Source organism: Taudactylus pleione, unplaced genomic scaffold (genome assembly GCF_031769625.1).
Source record: "Taudactylus pleione unplaced genomic scaffold, aTauple2 ptg000914l, whole genome shotgun sequence".
Lineage (NCBI taxonomy): Eukaryota > Metazoa > Chordata > Amphibia > Anura > Myobatrachidae > Taudactylus > Taudactylus pleione.
This window is the reverse complement of record NW_028285315.1, coordinates 1,464,270-1,483,600: the sequence shown is the minus strand read 5'-3', so window position 1 is coordinate 1,483,600 and position 19,331 is coordinate 1,464,270. Positions and strand designations below refer to the sequence as shown.

The window sequence follows — 19,331 nt, the reverse complement described above, 5'->3', positions numbered from 1 at the left end:
CCCATCCTCAACTATGTAATTTATTAATACTAAGGGCAGTTTATTTGCAAATGTGCCTATCAAGATTCCTAGCTGGCAGGGTCTGCTGGGACTTGTAGTAGCACAAGCAGGTGCAAACTAAGCCACATGTTTGATGAGGCTGGTTTTGCACAGAAAAAATAAGGGAGGGGGAGGGGGTGACTATGTTGCTAGTGTACAAGTGTAATACATATTAATAAGATATAATCAATAAATTGCTTTCAATGTTACCATATCCAGGTGATGCTGGGAGCATAGTACAGAAGTATTTCTCAGCTGGGGTGGAAATTGTGTTGGTGAAAGAGCCTCGCAACTCATCGTTTCATTAAAGGCTAATTTCACTAAAATTATTAGGGGTGTAGTACAAAGTGTCGACATGGTATAAATGTCAACATAATGATAATGTCAGCTGCACCATGGAGAAAACAAAATAAGCCAACGAGCGGTACGTTCCAAATACCGCTCGTGGATAAATACAGTATGCAATACATTATTTAAGGGGGCAAGAAAACAAAATAGCGACGCTGGAAGGCAGCAGAAAACCAGCGCTGTAATGATTGATAAATACCAGAAACAGGATTAACGAGTCTAAAAATATTTAAAACTTGTTGATAAATGGAGCCCTTAGTTACCACATAAATTACAGTTCCACCCTACATGTAATCAATCATCTGTTGTAAAAACTACTCTGAATAAACTGTAAATAGATCAACCACCTTATACCCCTTTTACACCAGAGCAAAAACCTGGGTTTTTGCTGGGTCTACCTGGGTTGCAGCTCAGTGTAAAAGGGTTCCTGATAAATAACCCTGGTCAAGTGACCCGGCAATCCAACCCAGGAAGCTACCAGGGTCAAACCCAGGATGGACCTGGGTAATGGTGCAGTGTAAATGGTGCAACCTGGGTTATCTGACCTGGGTCATGCCTAAAATTAGCTGATTGGTGGCTGTGGAGCAGTCACCTCCCACTTTTTATGACCTCACAAGTTTAGCAGGGCAGACACAGGTTCAGTGTGAATGGGGCTGACCTGGGAATAACTGAGATCAATTGTGCTGTGTAAATGGTGTCTGACCTGGGTTGGAACCATCTCTGAAAACCCAGGTTGGACCTGGGTTTTTGGTGTAAAAGAGGTATTAGACAGTACAGTAGCTCCCAAACATTTTAGAATCATGGTGCCCTAGAGCACAGGTTCTCAAACACGATCCTCAGGACCCCAAACAGTGCATGTTTTCCAGGACTCCTCACAGAATCACAAGTGAAATAATTAGCTCCACCTGTGGATCTTTTAAAATGTGTCAGTGAGTAATAACTACACCTGTGCACCTGCTGGGTGACCTGGAAAATGTTACCTGTGTGGGGTCCTGAGGACAGAGTTTGAGAACCACCGCCCTAGAGTGTCTGCATTCTTTTCACAACACCCCTAGGCCAAAAGTTTCCTATTAAGATACTCAGCAAAAATTAGGTAAATGTTCAAGAACCTGTTTTTTTTCACTCAACAAATGCACAGGGTAAACTCTCAAGCTGGCCACACACTAGACCAATGGTTCTCAAACTCGGTCCTCAGGACCCCACACAGTTCACTTTTTGCAGATCACCCAGCAGGTGCACAGGTGTATTCATTAGTCACTGACACATTTTAAAAGATTCACAGGTGCAGCTAACAGTTTCACTAGTAATTATGTGAGGAGACCTGCAAAATTATGTGGAGACCTGCAAAACATGCACTGTTTGGGGTCCTGAGGACCGAGTTTGAGAACCTGTGCACTAGACCAACTTACATCCAACCAGCCAACTAGTTGATTGGTTGGAATGAAAATCTGGTAAGGAATGAAAGCAAATGACAATCAGCAATTTGCTCCCAAACGAAGGAAAATGGACAAAAACTGTTGTTTGAACAAAATGTTTAGAGCAAACATTTAACAAACTTGTCTGACGACCATTTTCTTCTGTTTTCTGGCATTTAGGAGCAAATTGCTGATCCTCAGTTACTCCCATACGTTATCAGATCTTCATTCCAACCAATCAACTAGTTGGATGGTTGGACAGAAAATCTTACCGTGTATGGCCAGCATAATACTAACCACAACGCCATCCGTGCTGCTCCTTCAGCGATGGTACAGTTCTATCCTTGGTCCTTATCACAATAATGTGGCAATGTGCTTTCAAGGCAATTTAATGAGTTACGCAGTGATTTCCAACCTCGGTCCTCAAGGCACACTAATACCCCTTTTCCACCAAAATTCCGGGTCTGACCCGAAGTTGGAACAGGGTTCCTATCCGGATCAGACCCGGAATTTTGCCGGCGCCGACTCAGGATATTCCCGAGTCGGCGCAGCTCACACCGGAGTCGGATCTGCATAGACTCGGCTTTTCTGGCGTCTAAGTAGATGCTTGGAGATGACATCATCTCCGCTTGATGACATCATCTCCAAGCGCCACTGAAGCCGGACCAATCAGCCGGCTTGCAGTGCACTCCAGGTCATCGTGACCAGGAGTGCGCTGTTCTTACAGCAGGGTTTCACGGGCTACGCCCGTGGTAAACCCTGCTATTTACCTGGGTTGGATTGCCGGGTCACTCGACCTGGCGATCCAACCCTCTCCCCTTTTACACCAGGGAGCTGCCTGGGTTAACCCTTTAGCTCTGGTGTAAAAGGGGTATTACAGTCCTGGTTTTAGTGGTATCCATTGTTAAGCAAAACAACTGGGTACTAATTAAGTCACCTGTGCTCAACTATGGCTATCCTTAAAACCTGTACTGTTAGTGTGCCTTGAGGACCGTTGTTGGGAACCCCTGAGTTACAGCATTCCCTCCTTTGCAGATGTGTTTTTCATCTGAACATGTCAGGAGGTGTCTTAGGGCCTGATTCAGAGCCGGACGCTCTGACCAGAGCGCTCGCTCTGAATCAGGGCCCTCCTCCATTAAAATGGAGCGTCCTCCTGGATGCTCGTATAGCTGTGGGTCACCACCCACAGCATATACGAGCGTGCAAAAAGATGGTCGCGATGGTCTTGACCATCGGACTTGCGAGGGAAACCCTGCGGTCGGGTTTCCCAGCCACAAGCCCTGGAGTGATTTTAGCTCTATCAGAGCCAAAATCACTCCCACTGACATCACTAGTGATGTCAGTGGGGCCGGCTTCAGATAGTAGGCGTTCCCATGGGAACGCCTCCGTCTGGCAGGCACGCCCCCGGCACGCTCACCAAAGGGGGCGTGCTGTCAATCAACATCGACAGCACGCCATCTTTGGTGCGAGACCCCGAGCGATGGAAATCCCGTCCGTCGTGCGCATGCGCAGTGGGGAACATCGACCCACTTGCGAGCATACTGCCGCTCGCGAGTGGGTCTGAATGACCCCCTTAAGGTGCCCATCCACTAGCAGACATGAAAACGACTGCACGATTACGACATTGTAATCGTGCGGTCGTTTGTCAGTCTGTGATGAGCCTGCACTGAACGTTATCGTCAGGTTGACCAGCATGTTTGCCCAATGATAGATGTCTAAATGACCAGCGGGCACGCGCATCGCTGGTTGTTTCAGACATTTTTGCAAACGATTTATGAACGACTGAACGATCTTTATCGTTCAATTGCTCAACTTAATCGTCTAGTGCAGGGTTTCCCAACCACGGTCCTCAAGGCACACTAACAGTCCAGGTTTTGAGGATAGCCATGCTGGAGCACAGGTGACTTAATTAGTACCTCAGTTATTTTGATTTAACCATCTGTGCTCAAGCCTGGATATCACCAAAACCAGTACTGTTAGTGTGCCTTGAGGACCGAGGTTGGGAATCACTGGTCTAGTGGATGGGGCACAATAACGTTAAGTCCCTTATGATCACAGAACTGGGTTCTGTGATTAACACATCTAAATGTATATCGTTGAGATACAACAACTGTAATGATACTGCTGTATATGTGTGATAATGCCATCATAACTGAGCATCTTGTGTTCGCTGCCTTGTAAAATCCACAGAAATCCTATTATCCCACCATGTTGCACAAGTTTTCGGAAATAGACTTCATTCTGAGCCTATTAGCAATTTTTCTGAATAAGTTCTTGGCACAGTTTGTACGGGTACATCACATCTCTTGAATTTTTTAAGGGATGTGCAAGAAATTGGACTGTGTATACTGGCATCCTTTCATGTAATAAGCCCTGACACATCAGAAGGCTATGCAAATGAAGTCATAAAACTAATTTTGGAACAGCCTGCTTATACTGTAAGGCAAAGAAGGTTTTTATTGAAATGGTTGGCGATTGTATTTCCTTTATCAGAACTTTTATTGGCGGAAATGTAGCACAGCTCTAGGTTCCAATTTGCAAATGTATTTATGGCAGTTTGGGAGACTTTGCCGATATTTACGCTGATTTTTAGCCATTGCGCATGCGTGAAAGCTGCACTGCGCACACACAGCGATTGGTTTGTGAATCCGCTCGCAAAGAGGATTCACTAGCAAAGTGAGTGACAGATAGTCAGTGTTCGGGTGAGGTAACAAGAGGTGGCTAGGCAAATGCAGGTGTGTCAGGACCGTTTAAACGCCGTTTCATGGAGGCACATAAATTAGCCATTGCCATCTCCTCCGTAGCATGAGAGCTCTCAGAGTGTCGGGAGACGCAGTGTTTGAGGCAGGTCAGACTACACTCGGGAGCTGTGTGGCTGCCCGATCTGCGTCCATGGTAACGATGTCTGCGCTGATGCGTCGTCGGGTGGATGAAAAGGCAGCAGTGGGTGTCCCTATGCTCGGGTAAGCTCTGGAAGACATTAGCATATTTTCGCAAATGTGATCCGTAAGAGATGGCCGCTGCGACTGCATTAGCGTAAATCTTGGAATCAGGCCCTTTGTTCAGATTACAAAAGAGAAAAGGAAAGTTGCTGATCAATTTATTAGCAGCACATGCTGTAAATAAAAGGTAGTTAATTTGCCAACAACAATGACATTGTCGGCAGCTTAATGTCGACCACGGTTTGCCGATGCTGTGCAAATAAAGAGAAAGGAAAATCTGCACAAGTGCAAATAAAAACAGCATTCCCTTCTCCACAAATTCCGGCTAGAGAAAAAGACCAAATGTGAATGTAATATCTGCCTGTAAAGAAACATAATAAAATCAGAAGCTGCAGCAGACATTTCCTATGTAAGCTATCAACCATCTTCAAAGTGTTTCCATACTAGGATGAGCCTAAGGCCCAAGACTCAGATGTCCTAGGGTGACCAGACCCATTTTACCCTCATCTGTTGTTTTATTCAACTGAATAAAAAGTGAATCATTATTGAAAAAACGGACAGCTTTATTAAATAACAAGGACTGCAATACTGGACATCCCTATAAGTACTCAGCTAGGACACCAGCTAACTTCTTCATGATCTTTCATCCCTTGTAGGTCCACTGTGAGGGATGCCATCATATGCTGTCTTTTCCCATGGAAGTTACTTCCATATCTAGGGGTCCTTAATTGTATATCTACTACTTCCTTCGTAAGACACACCTGCATTAGGGCTTATCCAGTTTATCTGTCACCAGAGCACGCCCACTCTGGTCATCACTATTGTACCTATTGTGATTCATTGGGTTGATTTTAAGCTAGCAGCAATGCCTTTAGTGAAGTCCTAATTGTTCCAATGTAGGCGCATTACTCTAGGGCCTAGGCTATACATTTGTACTATATTTATTTCCAGTCTGGTAAGGTTGGTGTCGCCAATTACGGGGGGTATCTATTTTTTATGTTAAGACAGGTCTCCCTGTAATTCAATGAATAAACTACTGCTAAGTGCATAAAAAGGGCACTATTATGTGTTTTAGAGCTTTCAGCAACACATCACACAATTAATGCATAGTGCACCTTTGAGTTTTCATGCAGACTGGAGTACTCCATTCATTACAGTGAATGTAGTCCTGAAACTATCAGAATCCATGTTTCTACACACAACCTAGGAAACAAGAGGCTCTCCAGCCGTCCTGGTTGGAGGTAGGGAATGATGACAAGCAGGAAGTCAGCGACTGAGAGTTAAATAATGGAAAGAGTAACTTTTGCTGTGATGCACAGTAATTAATTTCATATAGCCAAAATGTTTAATTTTACTTTTAAATGCTCTACACACACTATGGGTCTGATTCAGAGATGTACGTTCATCCGAGGATGAACGCACATCTCCGATGTTTATAGGTCTGTGCCTGCGCAGGACCTGTTCTGCACATGTGCAGAACAGGTCCTGTGATCTTGCTCGCAGACCCCCCAAGCAGTAGCATGACTGACTTGCTGCGTCGTTTGGGGGCGTGCCTGGTCGCCGTTCCTGGAAATGGGGGCGTGTCGTCTCCATTTTCCGGGAGGGAGGAGGCCAGGGTCTGTGTTGGTGGATGCTGATTCCTGGCCTCTTGCGTGACCAGGCACTGGCCAGGCTGCAGGAAGCTTCAGCACCCACAGCCTGACCGAAAGTTCAACCAATCGGTCGCGATGGTGATACCAGCCTGCGACGTCGCTCGCAGTGCTGGGATCACAAATGCAGCAAGGAGGTGCCTGACACCTCCTTCTGCATCTGAGCTGGACGGATTTGCACAGCCGTGTGTCCATTTCTGAATCAGGCCCTGTGTTCTGTAAGTTGCCTCAATCAACTTTTCATGACATCTTCAACTGTCCAAGTACCTTTTCCTCTGTAGACCAAGAAATGATGGTTATACTATATTCATTAGTGCTTGTATTGAAGGCGAAGTAACAGTGTTACGGCAGTTCAGCCTCTGATCTGGAATTCTTATGACACTTACTTCCGTCAGCCTGGATTTGTATGCAATTTGGCACCAAATATGAAATCAGATCCAGATGCATTTAATCCATTCTCACTTATCTTTGATGGACGACAGAGCATGCAAGATCCAGGCCAATTTTGTTTAAACTATCCAAATTGGCTCAAATAATTGCCCCATGTGTGACCACCTTTTATACACATATTGAGTTCAGCTGGACATTTCCATTCATGGCACGCTTGATTTATGTATTTCATGCGTTCTGAGGTGAACCTCCAGGTACGATCGCTTGGTGAAGCATTTCCCACACGCTGTACAAGAGTAAGGCTTCTCTCCGGAGTGTGTTCTATGGTGTGTCAGCAGATGCGACCTCTGTGCAAAACATTTGCCACAAGCCGGGCAAGGAAAAGGCTTTTCTCCAGTGTGAGTCCTTTGGTGTGTCATCATATTTGACCTTCTGGTAAAACATTTGCCACACAGGGGGCAAACAAACGGTTTCTCTCGAGTGTGAACTCGAACGTGGGAAACCAAATTTGTCCTTTTAGCAAAGCTCTTGCCACAATCGGGGCAACTGTGTGGTTTCTCGCCTGTATGAGTCTGTTGGTGGGTGACCAAGTAGGAGCTTTTGGCAAAACACTTGCCACACTGATGGCAACAATATGGTTTATCTCCTTCGTGAGCCTGGTGGTGTGCCATCAAATGTGTCCTTGTAGTGAACCATTTATGGCAAGGATTGGATATTCTTTGACGTTTTACTAAACCAAAACATTTTGACAGTTGGTCCCCACCATTATTAACCTCTGGATGTGTTGTTTGGTGGATAATATGTTCATATTCGGAAAGAAGTCCTGATCTGCAGTGCTGAAACTGGTCATGTTTCTTATCGGAAATGTCTGGTCCATGATCTTCATCGGCTGAGTATCTAGTTACCATGTCATCACAATAGTTAATCTCTTTCTTAATTTGTAGACACTCCCATGATGTGTCAGCAGTGTCAAAGGCAACATACTCGTCCTGAGACGTTTGTCCTTGACATGGGTCACAAGTAGAATTATATAGGCGAGTTTCCATATCGTGCTTTGGTGAGTCCATAGATGAGTTCCCTTTATAGTCTTCTCGTAACTCAAGCAATGATGTGATATCGCCTTCTACCGTGTCACCAGATGGACAGGTCACAGTGAGCGACTCTTCCGGCAGATGGCTGCTTCTGGATCCATCTAAGGACATAATGTGCACTTTGGTTAATTGACAGAGATAATTGTTAGAAGAGCATTTAACATTCATTGATACTACAGTTAGATCCTGTTGTAATGTCTACAATTGACCACTGCTCAGTATTAAAGTGAGACCACAGCCTGTTCTCACTAAAGCTTAAATTAAGTTTTTCTATACAAGTTTATTAAAACATGGGATAATTATTCCTGTCATGACGTTGTGCTGGCCCTGATGTAGTCGCCCCTGCCTCTGTCCAATCAGAGTTCTGGGTTAACCTGCAATGCGCACTGCTCTCATTCAAAATTTTCAAGAGAGTCCAGTCCTGGAGAACAGACTGCCCCCGAGAGATGCAGGGGTGAATACATTGAGAACTTCACGGGACTTGTGAAAGGGAACCTCAAGGTTATGTTAGCTGGGGGGGTTTGTATATAAAAGAAAAAATTATGCACTGTAATACGTTAACTGTATAAACTCCTCTTCCTGCATGGAGCCGTGATGTACTAGTGATGCACTCTATTATACTGGTAGCTGGATGAAGTTCTCTTTAGCACATGTGAAACAGTATGTTTTACATGACACTTACCTGTACAAGCGGGTGAATGATCTGCTTCTGGGGTGCTTCTCATGCAAAGTTCCTCTAATTCCTTATCTTTTGATACAATACTATCACTAGAGTCATCTGCAGAAGAGATTAAATAAAACATATAATAACCTCCACCTACAATATTCTAAAAGTAATATTTACCAACTGTATTGTTTTTTTACATTTTGGTCGCCTCTATAAATATAAAGGTCGTTACCTACAGCCTCTTCGCCCCCCATCATCACCTCACATCACCTCATGCCTCACTATATATTTATTTTATCTTTAGAAAAAATGCAGCTCATTTAATATTATAGGGGAAATGTACTAAGGCCCTGATTCAGAGCCAGACGCTATTTGCGGTCGTTCGTTCACAAAAAAGGGGTGGCTATTCAAATGAACTGTTCGCTCTTTGCGGTCTGTTCATGCCTATAAGTCTGAACGAGTGAACAAAACTTGCGGTCGTAATTTTGAAAAAGACGCCCCCTGGCCGCTCGCACCATACGTCATGTCCGCTATTTATTAGATTAATCGAGTACATCGAACAGCGTATGAACTGCTCGCTATTCTTGTGGCTGGTTTTCCTACCGCTATATTGCGAGCTGTTCAGACTTTAAAACAACCAAGTGACGTGGTCAATGACGCTGCTGTATTAATTATGCACACCCTTAAAACGCCCGTTTTGACCTTTAAGCACGCCTGCGTTCTGAATTCCACTCCCCATTCTCAAGCACCTTCCCCTGTTACCACCCACATACGCCTCCTCCTGTCACTCAAAATAGCAGGCATTCGCTATATAGCGAACAAACGTTTTTCGGCCGCACTGACTGGTTCGCGCATGCGTATTACAAACCGTACGCATGCGCAGATGTGTGAACATCGCTCGGAACGAGCGAACGGCCACTTACGAGCGGCTCTGAATGAGACCCTAAGCTTCTTAGCATGTTAAAGCAGGGAATTTAAAATGGTAATGCTATTCAAAGCAAAACATGTGGTGTTGTGCTTTGAATAGAATTGCCGTTTTAAATTTGCTGCTTAGGCAGCTGTGGTGGCATTTGCAAGACGTTACTTAGTAAATTTACCACAGTGTCTCTCATCCATCTTGTTGGCTGGTCTATCCTTTCAAAATGTCAGTGATCAAAGAGGAAATGAAAAGGGGGAGATTGTCAACACATAGGCTGTTTTAGAGGGGCGCTGCACTCTGCCTTATTTCTAAAGGGCAAAAAGCACCCTGCCCTCCTGCGCGGCGCCCCACTGAAACAGCCTGTGGGTGCCGTCACCCACCCGCGGGTCACAGTGTCCCGCAGGTGGGGAAAACTGCGGAGCAGCGGTCACCGCCGGGGAATGGAAGCCGGGCACATGTGCCCGGCATCCATTCACACTGATAGCAGAGTTTGGGGTCAGCCCAGCATGTCCGAAAGTGCTGGGTTCACCCCCAAGATTGAAGAAAAGGGGATGCTTCTTAAAGACATACCCCTTTTCCTAGGCCACGCCCTCTTTCTGGGCCTTTGAAGCGCACAGATGTGCCCGTTCTCTAGGTCCGGCACCGGACCTAGAGTAAACACTACATACTAGGGCAAAATAGATTTCCCAAGTGGCGGATTTGCCACTAGGCACGGGCCTAGGAGCACCACTTGCTGGGGGGCAGCACAGCAGGCTATTCCCCTCTTCCTTGCACCAGAGCTGCTGGCCCCTTTTTTATTTAGCACAGCGGAGAGTGTAGGAGACTCAAGGAAAGATTTGCATTGGGGGCGATGTTGGGGATGTCCCCTAACTCATTGCTTTCTGCCTTTCAGACCGGCTGAACGACCACATGTAGGTGGCGGAGCCTGAGCCGGCAGTGATACGATCGTGATGTTGTGACAAGCAGAGGCAGCGCAGCCTGCTCATGCTTGTCACTGCCTGTCTGTTCTGCAGCTAAACAGAACTGCAGTGCCCGCAGAGCTGGCATGGGAGTCCAGGTGAAGGCATGGATCCAAGTCTGGTGGTAATGGCTGAACTGGTTAGAATTTACACTTATTGGAATTTAAATATTGCATATATAAAGCATGTATTCAAATAGCAGGCCACATACTTATTAAATTATCTTGTTATATTACTGGAGGGAGGGCGCCTCTGGATTGCCCTTATACTTTAGATTTAGGAAGAGGGCACATAGCATTATTACATAATTGACCTGACACAATCTTGGTTTCTGATTTCTGTATAGTACATGCCCAGACGGTCACACAGAATTCTTACCCAATTTCCTATATTCTGGGGCTTGTATAGGACTAAGAGGCTGACTCATCTCCACCATCACATCCTTATACAGATTCTTGTGGTTTTCAATATAATCCCATTCCTCAAAGGAAAAACTGATGGACATGTCACCACACTTAACAGGTACCTGGAACAGAAATAGTAAAGATGTGACATATGATTTATGGGGAAGGTCATACTTCACACCCATCAGTACCATGGGCGTAACTATAGTGGGTGCTAGGGGTCCATTGCTATGGGGCCCAGAGGCTTAGGTGGTCCAGGACCCAGCTCATACAGTTGTCTACCAAGTTCCTGAAATTACCGGGTCTGAAATGGGGGAAAAGTCAGTGGGATCTCTGGCCCTGATTCAGAGCCGGACGCTCTGACCAGAGGGCTCGCTCTGAATCAGGGCCCTCCTCCATTAAAATGGAGCGTCCTCCTGGACGCTCGTATAGCTGTGGGTCACCACCCACAGCATATACGAGCGTGCAAAAAGATGGTCGCGATGGTCCTGACCATCGCGACCATCGGACTTGCAAGGGAAACCCTGCGGTCGGGTTTCCCAGCCGCAAGCCCAGGAGTGATTTTGGTTCTATCAGAGGCAAAATCACTCCCACTGACATCACTAGTGATGTCAGTGGGGCCGGCTTCAGACGGTAGGCGTTCCCATGGGAACGCCTCCGTCTGGCAGGCACGCCCACCAAAGGGGGCGTGCTGTCAATCAACATCGACAGCATGCCCCCTTTGGTGCGAGACCCCGAGCGATGGAAAGCCCGTCGCTCGCCGGGTCTCGCGCATGCGCACGACGGAGCTCCCTCCATCGTGCGCATGCGCAGTGGGGAACATCGACCCACTTGCGAGCGTACTGCCGCTCGCGAGTGGGTCTGAATGACCCCCTCTGTCTCTCCCTCTTAGCCAATGCTCCACTCTGATATGGTCCATCTCCCACGCTCCTGTTTCATGCTCACATACATAGCTGAGCTCATCAGTAAACCCGGCACTGTTGCAGAGAAGACTTTGGCCCTGATTCAGAGCCGCTCGTAAGCGGGCGCTCGTTCGTTCTGACCGATGTTCGTAAACGGGCGTTTTAAGGGAGTGCATAATTAATACAGCAGCGTCATTGACCACGTCACTTGGTTTTTTTTTACTCAGAACTGCTCGCAAAATAGCGGTTGAAAAAACCAGCCACAAGAATAGCGAGCAGTTCATACGCTGTTCGATGTACTCGATTAATCTAATAAATAGCGGACATGACGTGTGGTGCGAGCGGCAAGGGGGCGTATTTTTCAAAATTACAACCGCAAGTTTTGCTCGCTCGTTCAGACTTAGAGGCGTGAACAAACCGCAATTAGCGAACGGTTCATTTGAATAGCCACCCCTTGTTTTAGAACGAACTACCACAAATAGCGAGCGGCTCTGAATCAGGGCCTTTGTCTTGTTCACAGCCTTTATGAAGCTAGGGCAGGCCTGGCCAACCTTTTACTCTCCAGCTGTTGTGAAACTGCAAGTCCCAGCATGCCTTGCTACAGTTTGGCTATTAGGGAATGCTAAAACTGTTGCAGGGCGTGCTGGGACTTGTAGTTTCACAACAGCTGGAGAGCCACAGGTCGGCCAGGCCTGAGCGAGGGGGTGAATATTGAGCTCCGGGACTAGGATGTTCCAGTAAGGGAAAAAGATCTCCACTCAAAGTGGGATTTCCTGCATTAGAAAGTATCCCCTCAGGTAGGAGCTGGTTGGTCCCTGCCCCCTGTGTGGGATAATTTGAACTGTTGGCACTGCCTGCCATAATATGTACTGGCAGCACTACAATGTGGCATATTGTGAACTGGGGGAATAATATGAACTGGTGGCACTGTGTGGCAAAATATAAACTAGGGCACTACTATGGGGCATAGAATAAACTAGGGCACTATTACTGTACAGTGCATAAAAGGAACTAGAGAAATATTACGAGTCATAAAATGAACAACCACTCTGGTGTCTCTCTAGAAGCATTGGGGAGGGGTCCCTTCCAAATGTTGCTATGGGGCCCACACAGTTCTGGTTACACCCCTGATCATAACATTCATAGAGAAACAGCTACACAAGATAAACCAATACATGCAGAAAGAATAAACACAGTTGTCTCCTTTATAATGTCACTACCCTCAGCAGGGCTCACCTCTCCAGTCAGCGGGGGTGGGGTGCTGTGAGGGGAATTCTTCTTGACAACCACGTATTCCTATATAATAATGCAGAAATAAATATTAGATATCTTTTACAGCAACAAAAATTGCTAGAACCACTTCTGTATAGATTACTGATCTTATTAGGGAGTAATCTAAAAAAAAACACAATGCATTTACATTTTGGATGCAAACCTGTACATAGGATCAGAGCCGTAACTAGACTTTTTGGTGCCCTGTGCCAGAAAGAGCATTGGCGCCCTCCTCAATTTTCAAAGGGACATAATACACCCAAAAAAGGGGAATGGCCTCATGGGGAAGGGCCAGGGAAGAGATAGGAGAGGCCAGGAGATGCTGGGGATGAAATAAGAGGAAGCTACAAGTGAGAATGATAATAAACAGAAGTTTGACAGGCCCAAACATCGCCCCCTGACCTGTGGTGCCCTGTGCGATGGCACCGGCCGCACTACCCTAGCTATGGCCCTGCATAGGATCTCACAATCAAAAGTACACTGTGTCCTGTCAAATGAAAGGACAGGTCCAGAGAGGACTGAATGTATGGAGATGTGAGCAAGAAAGTGGTACAACGCAAGCGCTGGTTATTGTGGGTGATTGTCACTTCCGCTCACTTATCTGCAACTAGGATTGTTGGCACATTACTGCCCACCATTCTGATTGTTGCCTTGTATTACATTACGGATATTTTAGGCAAAATACCCATTGGGTGTCCTGCTATGACACATCACATATACATAGCTAGTGCCGGTATGCATATAAAGCTGTATGGAAAAGGCAGCTGTTATAGGTGAGGTCACAGTTCTGCATCTCCTTTTATCAAGCAGCTTTGTATGACTCATAACAAAAGGGAGGTAACCACCATGAGTTTGGTCATAGCCTGCAAAGCAAAATAACATAAAACTACAGGGTCTATGTACAAAGAGAGAGAGAGAAGTGGACGGAGATAAAGTACCAGCCAACCTGCTCCTGTCATTTTTCAAACACAGCCTGTGACGTGGCAGTTAGGAGCTAATTGGCTGGTACTTTATATCCGTTCACTTTATCGCCATCCAAAGCTTAGTAAATAGAACCCATAGCCTGTAAAGTGAGTTAGGAGCTCATTGGTTGATACTTTATATCTGTCTTAGGCTTAATACATATGTCTAGCCCATATATTGAACTGTCACACATACAGTAACTGAGTAAAGAAACAATTGGAGGATACAGGGCCTTATTCAGACCCGGTCGCAAGCGCTGAGCACTCGCAACCGGGTCGATGTTTGCCCACTGGGCATGCGAATGTCGGAGCCTGCTCCGACGTGCGCATGCGCAAGACCCGGCTAGCGACGTGCGCTCCGTCGCTACGGGTCTCGCACCAAAGGGGGCGAGCTGTCGATGGTGATTGACAGCTCGCTCCGTTTGGGAAACGGGCAGGGGGGGGTGGCCGGCCAAATGTAGGCGTTCCCGACGGAACGCTTGCCGTTTGGGGGCGGCCCCACTGACATCAACAATGATGTCAGTGGGGAGTTTCCTGCTCGATCAGAGCAGGAAGCTCCCTGGGGCTTGCGCTTGCCGAGACCCAACCTTAGGGTCTCGTCGCAAGCCCCGATGGTCGCGATGGTCCTGACCATCGACCTGGTCGCTCGCTAAAGCTGTGGGTGGTAACCCACAGCTTAGCTAGCGACCAGGAGGCCGCACTTCACACCACAAGCGGCCGGACTCATTCAGAGCGACCGCTTGTATCTAGTGATCGACTCTGAATGAGGGCCACAGTCTCATTAAGCCAGAGCTTGAAAAATGTTAAGCGCCCATCACTATAGCCTCTAACTGCTGTGCGTAAATTAGGATCTTTGGGGCCCGTTTATCAACAAGTTTTGTCATAGGCAACAAGTTTTAAAACCCGTTGCAGATGATAAATGGTGTTCAACCCAATCAGCTCCTAACTCTCATTTTTCAAACAGATGACAGGAATTGATTGGCTGGAGCACCATTATCACACGCAACACGTTTTAAAACTCGCTACGTATGATAAAACTCGATAAATGAGCCCCTTTGTATTTCTCCTCCAAACATGGCTGTGTCTCGCTGTGCTTGGAGGAGAATCTAGAGATTGGAAGCGTGCGAGCAGGGCCCTCTTACCTTCGTGTCTGTTCTTACCCAGTCTTGTTTTATTACTGTTTTGTTCCCAAATGTAAAGTGCAAAGGAATATGCTGGCACTATATAAATTAAATATGTGACCACTATGAGCATCTAAGTGATACTCCGCAATGCCGTGCACGCTGTCTGGAGGTCTGCAGCGCCAACTTTTAACTTTAAAATGGGCCAATGGGGAAATCATTATGCAGTTCTTCTGCAATGTTCTTCTACAATGAAGCAGAACCGGAGCACTCAGAGGGGCACTGATCCAACTAAATGCAGAGGAGCAGATTGGTGGCCAGTGGAAGGGGTTAAATACAAGATGATAGGTTAGTGACAGATGGTTAATAATAATGTACAATGAAGGGGATCATGAATATTGATGCAAGGGTTAATGATGGGTAATCACGGTTAATAATGATGCAGCATGAAGGGGTAAATGATGACTGAGAAGGTGGGGTTACTGGGTATAAGGGGGTTAAGGATAATTATGTGAAATTATTAATATTATAATGGTGATAGGGCAGCTTGATAATGATTATGAGGCAGGGCAGCTCTAGGGGTATTCGACCAGTGCGGTTGAACAGGGGCGCCACCCATTGAGGGCGCACCCCTCCCCAATATCCTGATTTCAGCGGGACTGTACTGTTCCACCCGTGGGCCAAAGTGGCCCGCGGGTGGTGAAATCGGGAGGTTGGGGAACCCCACCGCCGCAGCTGTGCAGAGGTGCCGGACCCCGGAGTCTGAATGGATGCTGCGCGCATGCACGCAGCATCCATTCAGTGATGGGAGAGGGCTGGGGGAAGCCCAGCTAGTGAGGCTCCCCCCAGTCTGACGTTATTTGAAGGCGTGCCATGCGGGCACACCTCCAAATAACGTCACATATGGGCGATGTGAGGACGCACTTTGATGAGCTGGCACAGGGTGCTCCGAACCCTGGAGCCGGCCCTGTTATGAGGGGGCAAGACAGCAATGATGAAGGTGACATGTTGATAGGTGGATTATGATTAGGGGGCAATGGGAAGTGTGAAGGGAATGAGTTGGAAGTTAGATTGCTGTGAAGGAGGTGAAGTGAGGAGGGACAGGAGTAATGATTAAAAACTACCTTTTCCGTAAATGTTTAGGCTGACTCCTAGGTTTTAAAAATGTTGTCAATCCTTGTTTTATACAGGAAGTTGTTCCTCCCTTAGCCTGGGCTTATGTGGCCTTTCCACAAACCAGGGCCTGCAACTACTCTTAACTATATGGTGTAGGGTAAACCCCCACATACAATGCTTTTAGCCAGATGTGTAACATTTACCTGTGACACTTACCTCCCCTGTCACCAGGCGTATCATTTCCAAGGCGAGGGTTAACATCCTTTCATTCATTAGTTTTTGGCTCATCGTGTCAATCATTAGTCCTTAATCCTGAGACCATTCATGTGTGGGGTTGCTTCTCAGCCAAGGGAGTGAGATCACTCACAATTTTACCTAAGAACACAGCCATGAATAAAGAATGGTACCAAAACATCCTCCAAGAGAAACTTCTCCCAACCATCCAAGAAAAGTTTGGTGATGAACAATGCCTTTTCCAGCACGATGGAGCACCTTGCCATAAGGCAAAAGTGATAACTAAGTGGCTCGGGGAACAAAACATCGAAATTTTGAGTCCATAGACAAGGAAACTCCCCAGACCTTAATCCCATTGAGAACGTGTGGTCAATCCTCAAGAGGCGGGTGGACAAACAAAAACCCACAAATTCTGACAAACTCCAAGCATTGATTAGGCAAGAATGGGCAGCCATCAGTCAGTATGTTGCCCAGAAGTTGATTGACAGCATGCCAGGGCGAATTGCAGAGGTCTTGAAAAAGAAGGGTCAACACTGCAAATATTGACTCTTTGCATAAACTTAATGTAATTGTCAATAAAAGCCTTCGACACTTATGAAATGCTTGTGATTTTACTTCAGTATACCATAGTAACATCTGACAAAAAGGTCTAAAAACACCTGTGTCATTCTCAAAACTTTTGTCCATGGCTGTATATATATATATATATATATATATAATGATAACAAAAGTCAGGCGGCACTCGGAGTCTCAGTGAATACAATACCCTCACCAGAGGGATTTAATGGTCAATGGTTGACGTTTTGAGGTGATCCACCCCTTCCTCAGGACAACATAACAAGTGAAACACATACAACAAGGCATATAAATACATAAAACAATATACACTTACCCCACTGTACAACCATGCACACCTGGGCTCCGTCCGGCGACCGGAAGTTCAGACGCCGGACGGAGCCCAGGTGTGCATGGTTGTACAGTGGGGTAAGTGTATATTGTTTTATGTATTTATATGCCTTGTTGTATGTGTTTCACTTGTTATGTTGTCCTGAGGAAGGGGTGGATCACCTCAAAACGTCGATCATTGACCATTAAATCCCTCTGGTGAGGGTATTGTATTCACTGAGACTCTGAGTGCCGCCTGACTTTTGTTATCATTAAATTTTGGGGGTGCTGTCCTCCTTGGAGGGCACCAGAGCAAGTATTGGGCTTCTTGCCCTATGACACGGAGTGTGGGAGTGCCGGTGCACAGTATTGTGTATATATATATATATATATATATATATATATATGTACATAGTACAAGTCAATAGTTTGGACACACCTTCTCATTCAATGGTTTTTGTTTATTGAAATTATCTTCAACATAGTAGATAAATACTGAAGATACCAATTCAAAACTATGAAAGAACACATATGGGATTATGTTGTAAACAAAAAAAGTGTTAATCAAATCAAAATATGATTTATATTTTTGATTCCTCAAAGTAGCCAACCTGTGTGTTACCACTGTGCTCTGTACTGATATGCAAATGGCATATGTATGTAACATAGTCACGGATTTACCTAGCTTTGAGGCTCTCTACAAAGTATTGTGGGACTACAAACTGAAGCATGCCTTGCCAACTACAATACAAGTTCCACAAGAAACCCTACCTGTGCTCCACATTTGCATATTTCATGTGACAGGTTACGTGCTCTGTGTCCAGGAGCATCATATTACAAAATATAATAATGTGCAAAAACCCTCAGTATGTATATATTCATAGTAATAGAAATACATATGTAATATGTAAGTACATAAGTCTAATAATAAAACAATTCTCAGTTTGCACAGGACAGTACCTGCTGCTAAGACGTTCCTAGGTTCCTAGTATGGATGGATATGATAAAGACTCGAGCAGTTAACGTACGCACAGATAGGTTACAGGATATTATGAAGTCAGGGATCCAGACCCTGAGGTTTGTGGGAAACGTAGTCTAATAGGAAGCATACTGCCAGTGTGACCAGCAGAGCAAAACTACATTTCCCAGAATCCAATGCTTCTGTGTATGTGTTTATTTATTTGCAGTACTTTTCAATCCTTTCACAAACGCACTAATGCAGATGGGTGGTTGTGCATGTGCTGTGCATGATAAGAAAACACCCAGCTAATGATACGTTATCTCCCCCTCCCCATCTCTGTGAGATCCATGTGTCTAAGAAGATTCAGATTACCTTGTAGTTTGTTCAGTAAAATGAAAATATAATGGGGACCCCCAAAACCTATTCTGATCTGTTGGGGGCATAAATAATGAAAAAATAAATAAAATAAATTATATAGAAAGTAAACCCAAAAAATGTAAAATGCATACTTTCATTAGATTAAAATGCTTTAATTAGCAAAATGGACATTGTGGTGCAGGGATAGTGCTGCCGTGCCGACAGGAACAGTGTTCTTGTCGACGTGTCGGCATATCATAGGTGCAGAAAAAAAATTAATTTTGTGAGCAATTTTTATAAGCAATTTTTGCCCGTTTTGCATCATCTGAACCACAGTATCAAGTATTATATGTCTCATCACTGGTGAACTACAATCTAGAACTCACATCCACATCTCTATTTTTATGTCTGACGAATGCAACTTTATATGCCATTATACGGTATGTTAAATGATCTGACTGGAAGCATGGATAGTGTTTAAAATTGCTGCGACAAAGTATTGTGTTTATGACTTAAATTCCCAGTCATGACTTATATGTGTGGAATTTGCATGTTCTACCCATGTTTGTGTGTGTTTTTTCCATCACTCCAAAAACATAGTGGTTGGTTAATTGCTGCTGTCCCTGTTTGACTCGGACTAGGTCATAGCCAATAACCGTATCTCCCTACCTGGCATTACACTAACGACTGACCATCAC

At 45.5% G+C, this 19,331-nt stretch overlaps 1 protein-coding gene across 2 annotated transcripts; it reads right to left on the bottom strand.

The window, feature by feature from the left end:
• Positions 1 to 5,296: 5,296 nt before the first annotated feature.
• On the bottom strand, positions 5,297 to 18,361 carry LOC148473724 (gastrula zinc finger protein XlCGF66.1-like). 2 transcript variants are annotated; one of them, XM_088459567.1, is made up of 6 exons: positions 18,276 to 18,361; positions 16,400 to 16,571; positions 12,962 to 13,021; positions 10,798 to 10,945; positions 8,557 to 8,652; positions 5,297 to 7,975 (listed from the first exon to the last, which is right to left on the bottom strand). In XM_088459567.1, exons 4-6 carry the CDS (start codon positions 10,922 to 10,924, stop codon positions 6,987 to 6,989), a joined length of 1,212 nt encoding a protein of 403 aa, XP_088315693.1. In that variant the 5' UTR covers positions 10,925 to 10,945; positions 12,962 to 13,021; positions 16,400 to 16,571; positions 18,276 to 18,361; the 3' UTR covers positions 5,297 to 6,986. The 2 variants fall into 2 exon arrangements, with proteins under 2 accessions (XP_088315693.1, XP_088315692.1); XM_088459566.1 differs by having other exon boundaries at positions 16,413 to 16,571.
• Positions 18,362 to 19,331: the final 970 nt, after the last annotated feature.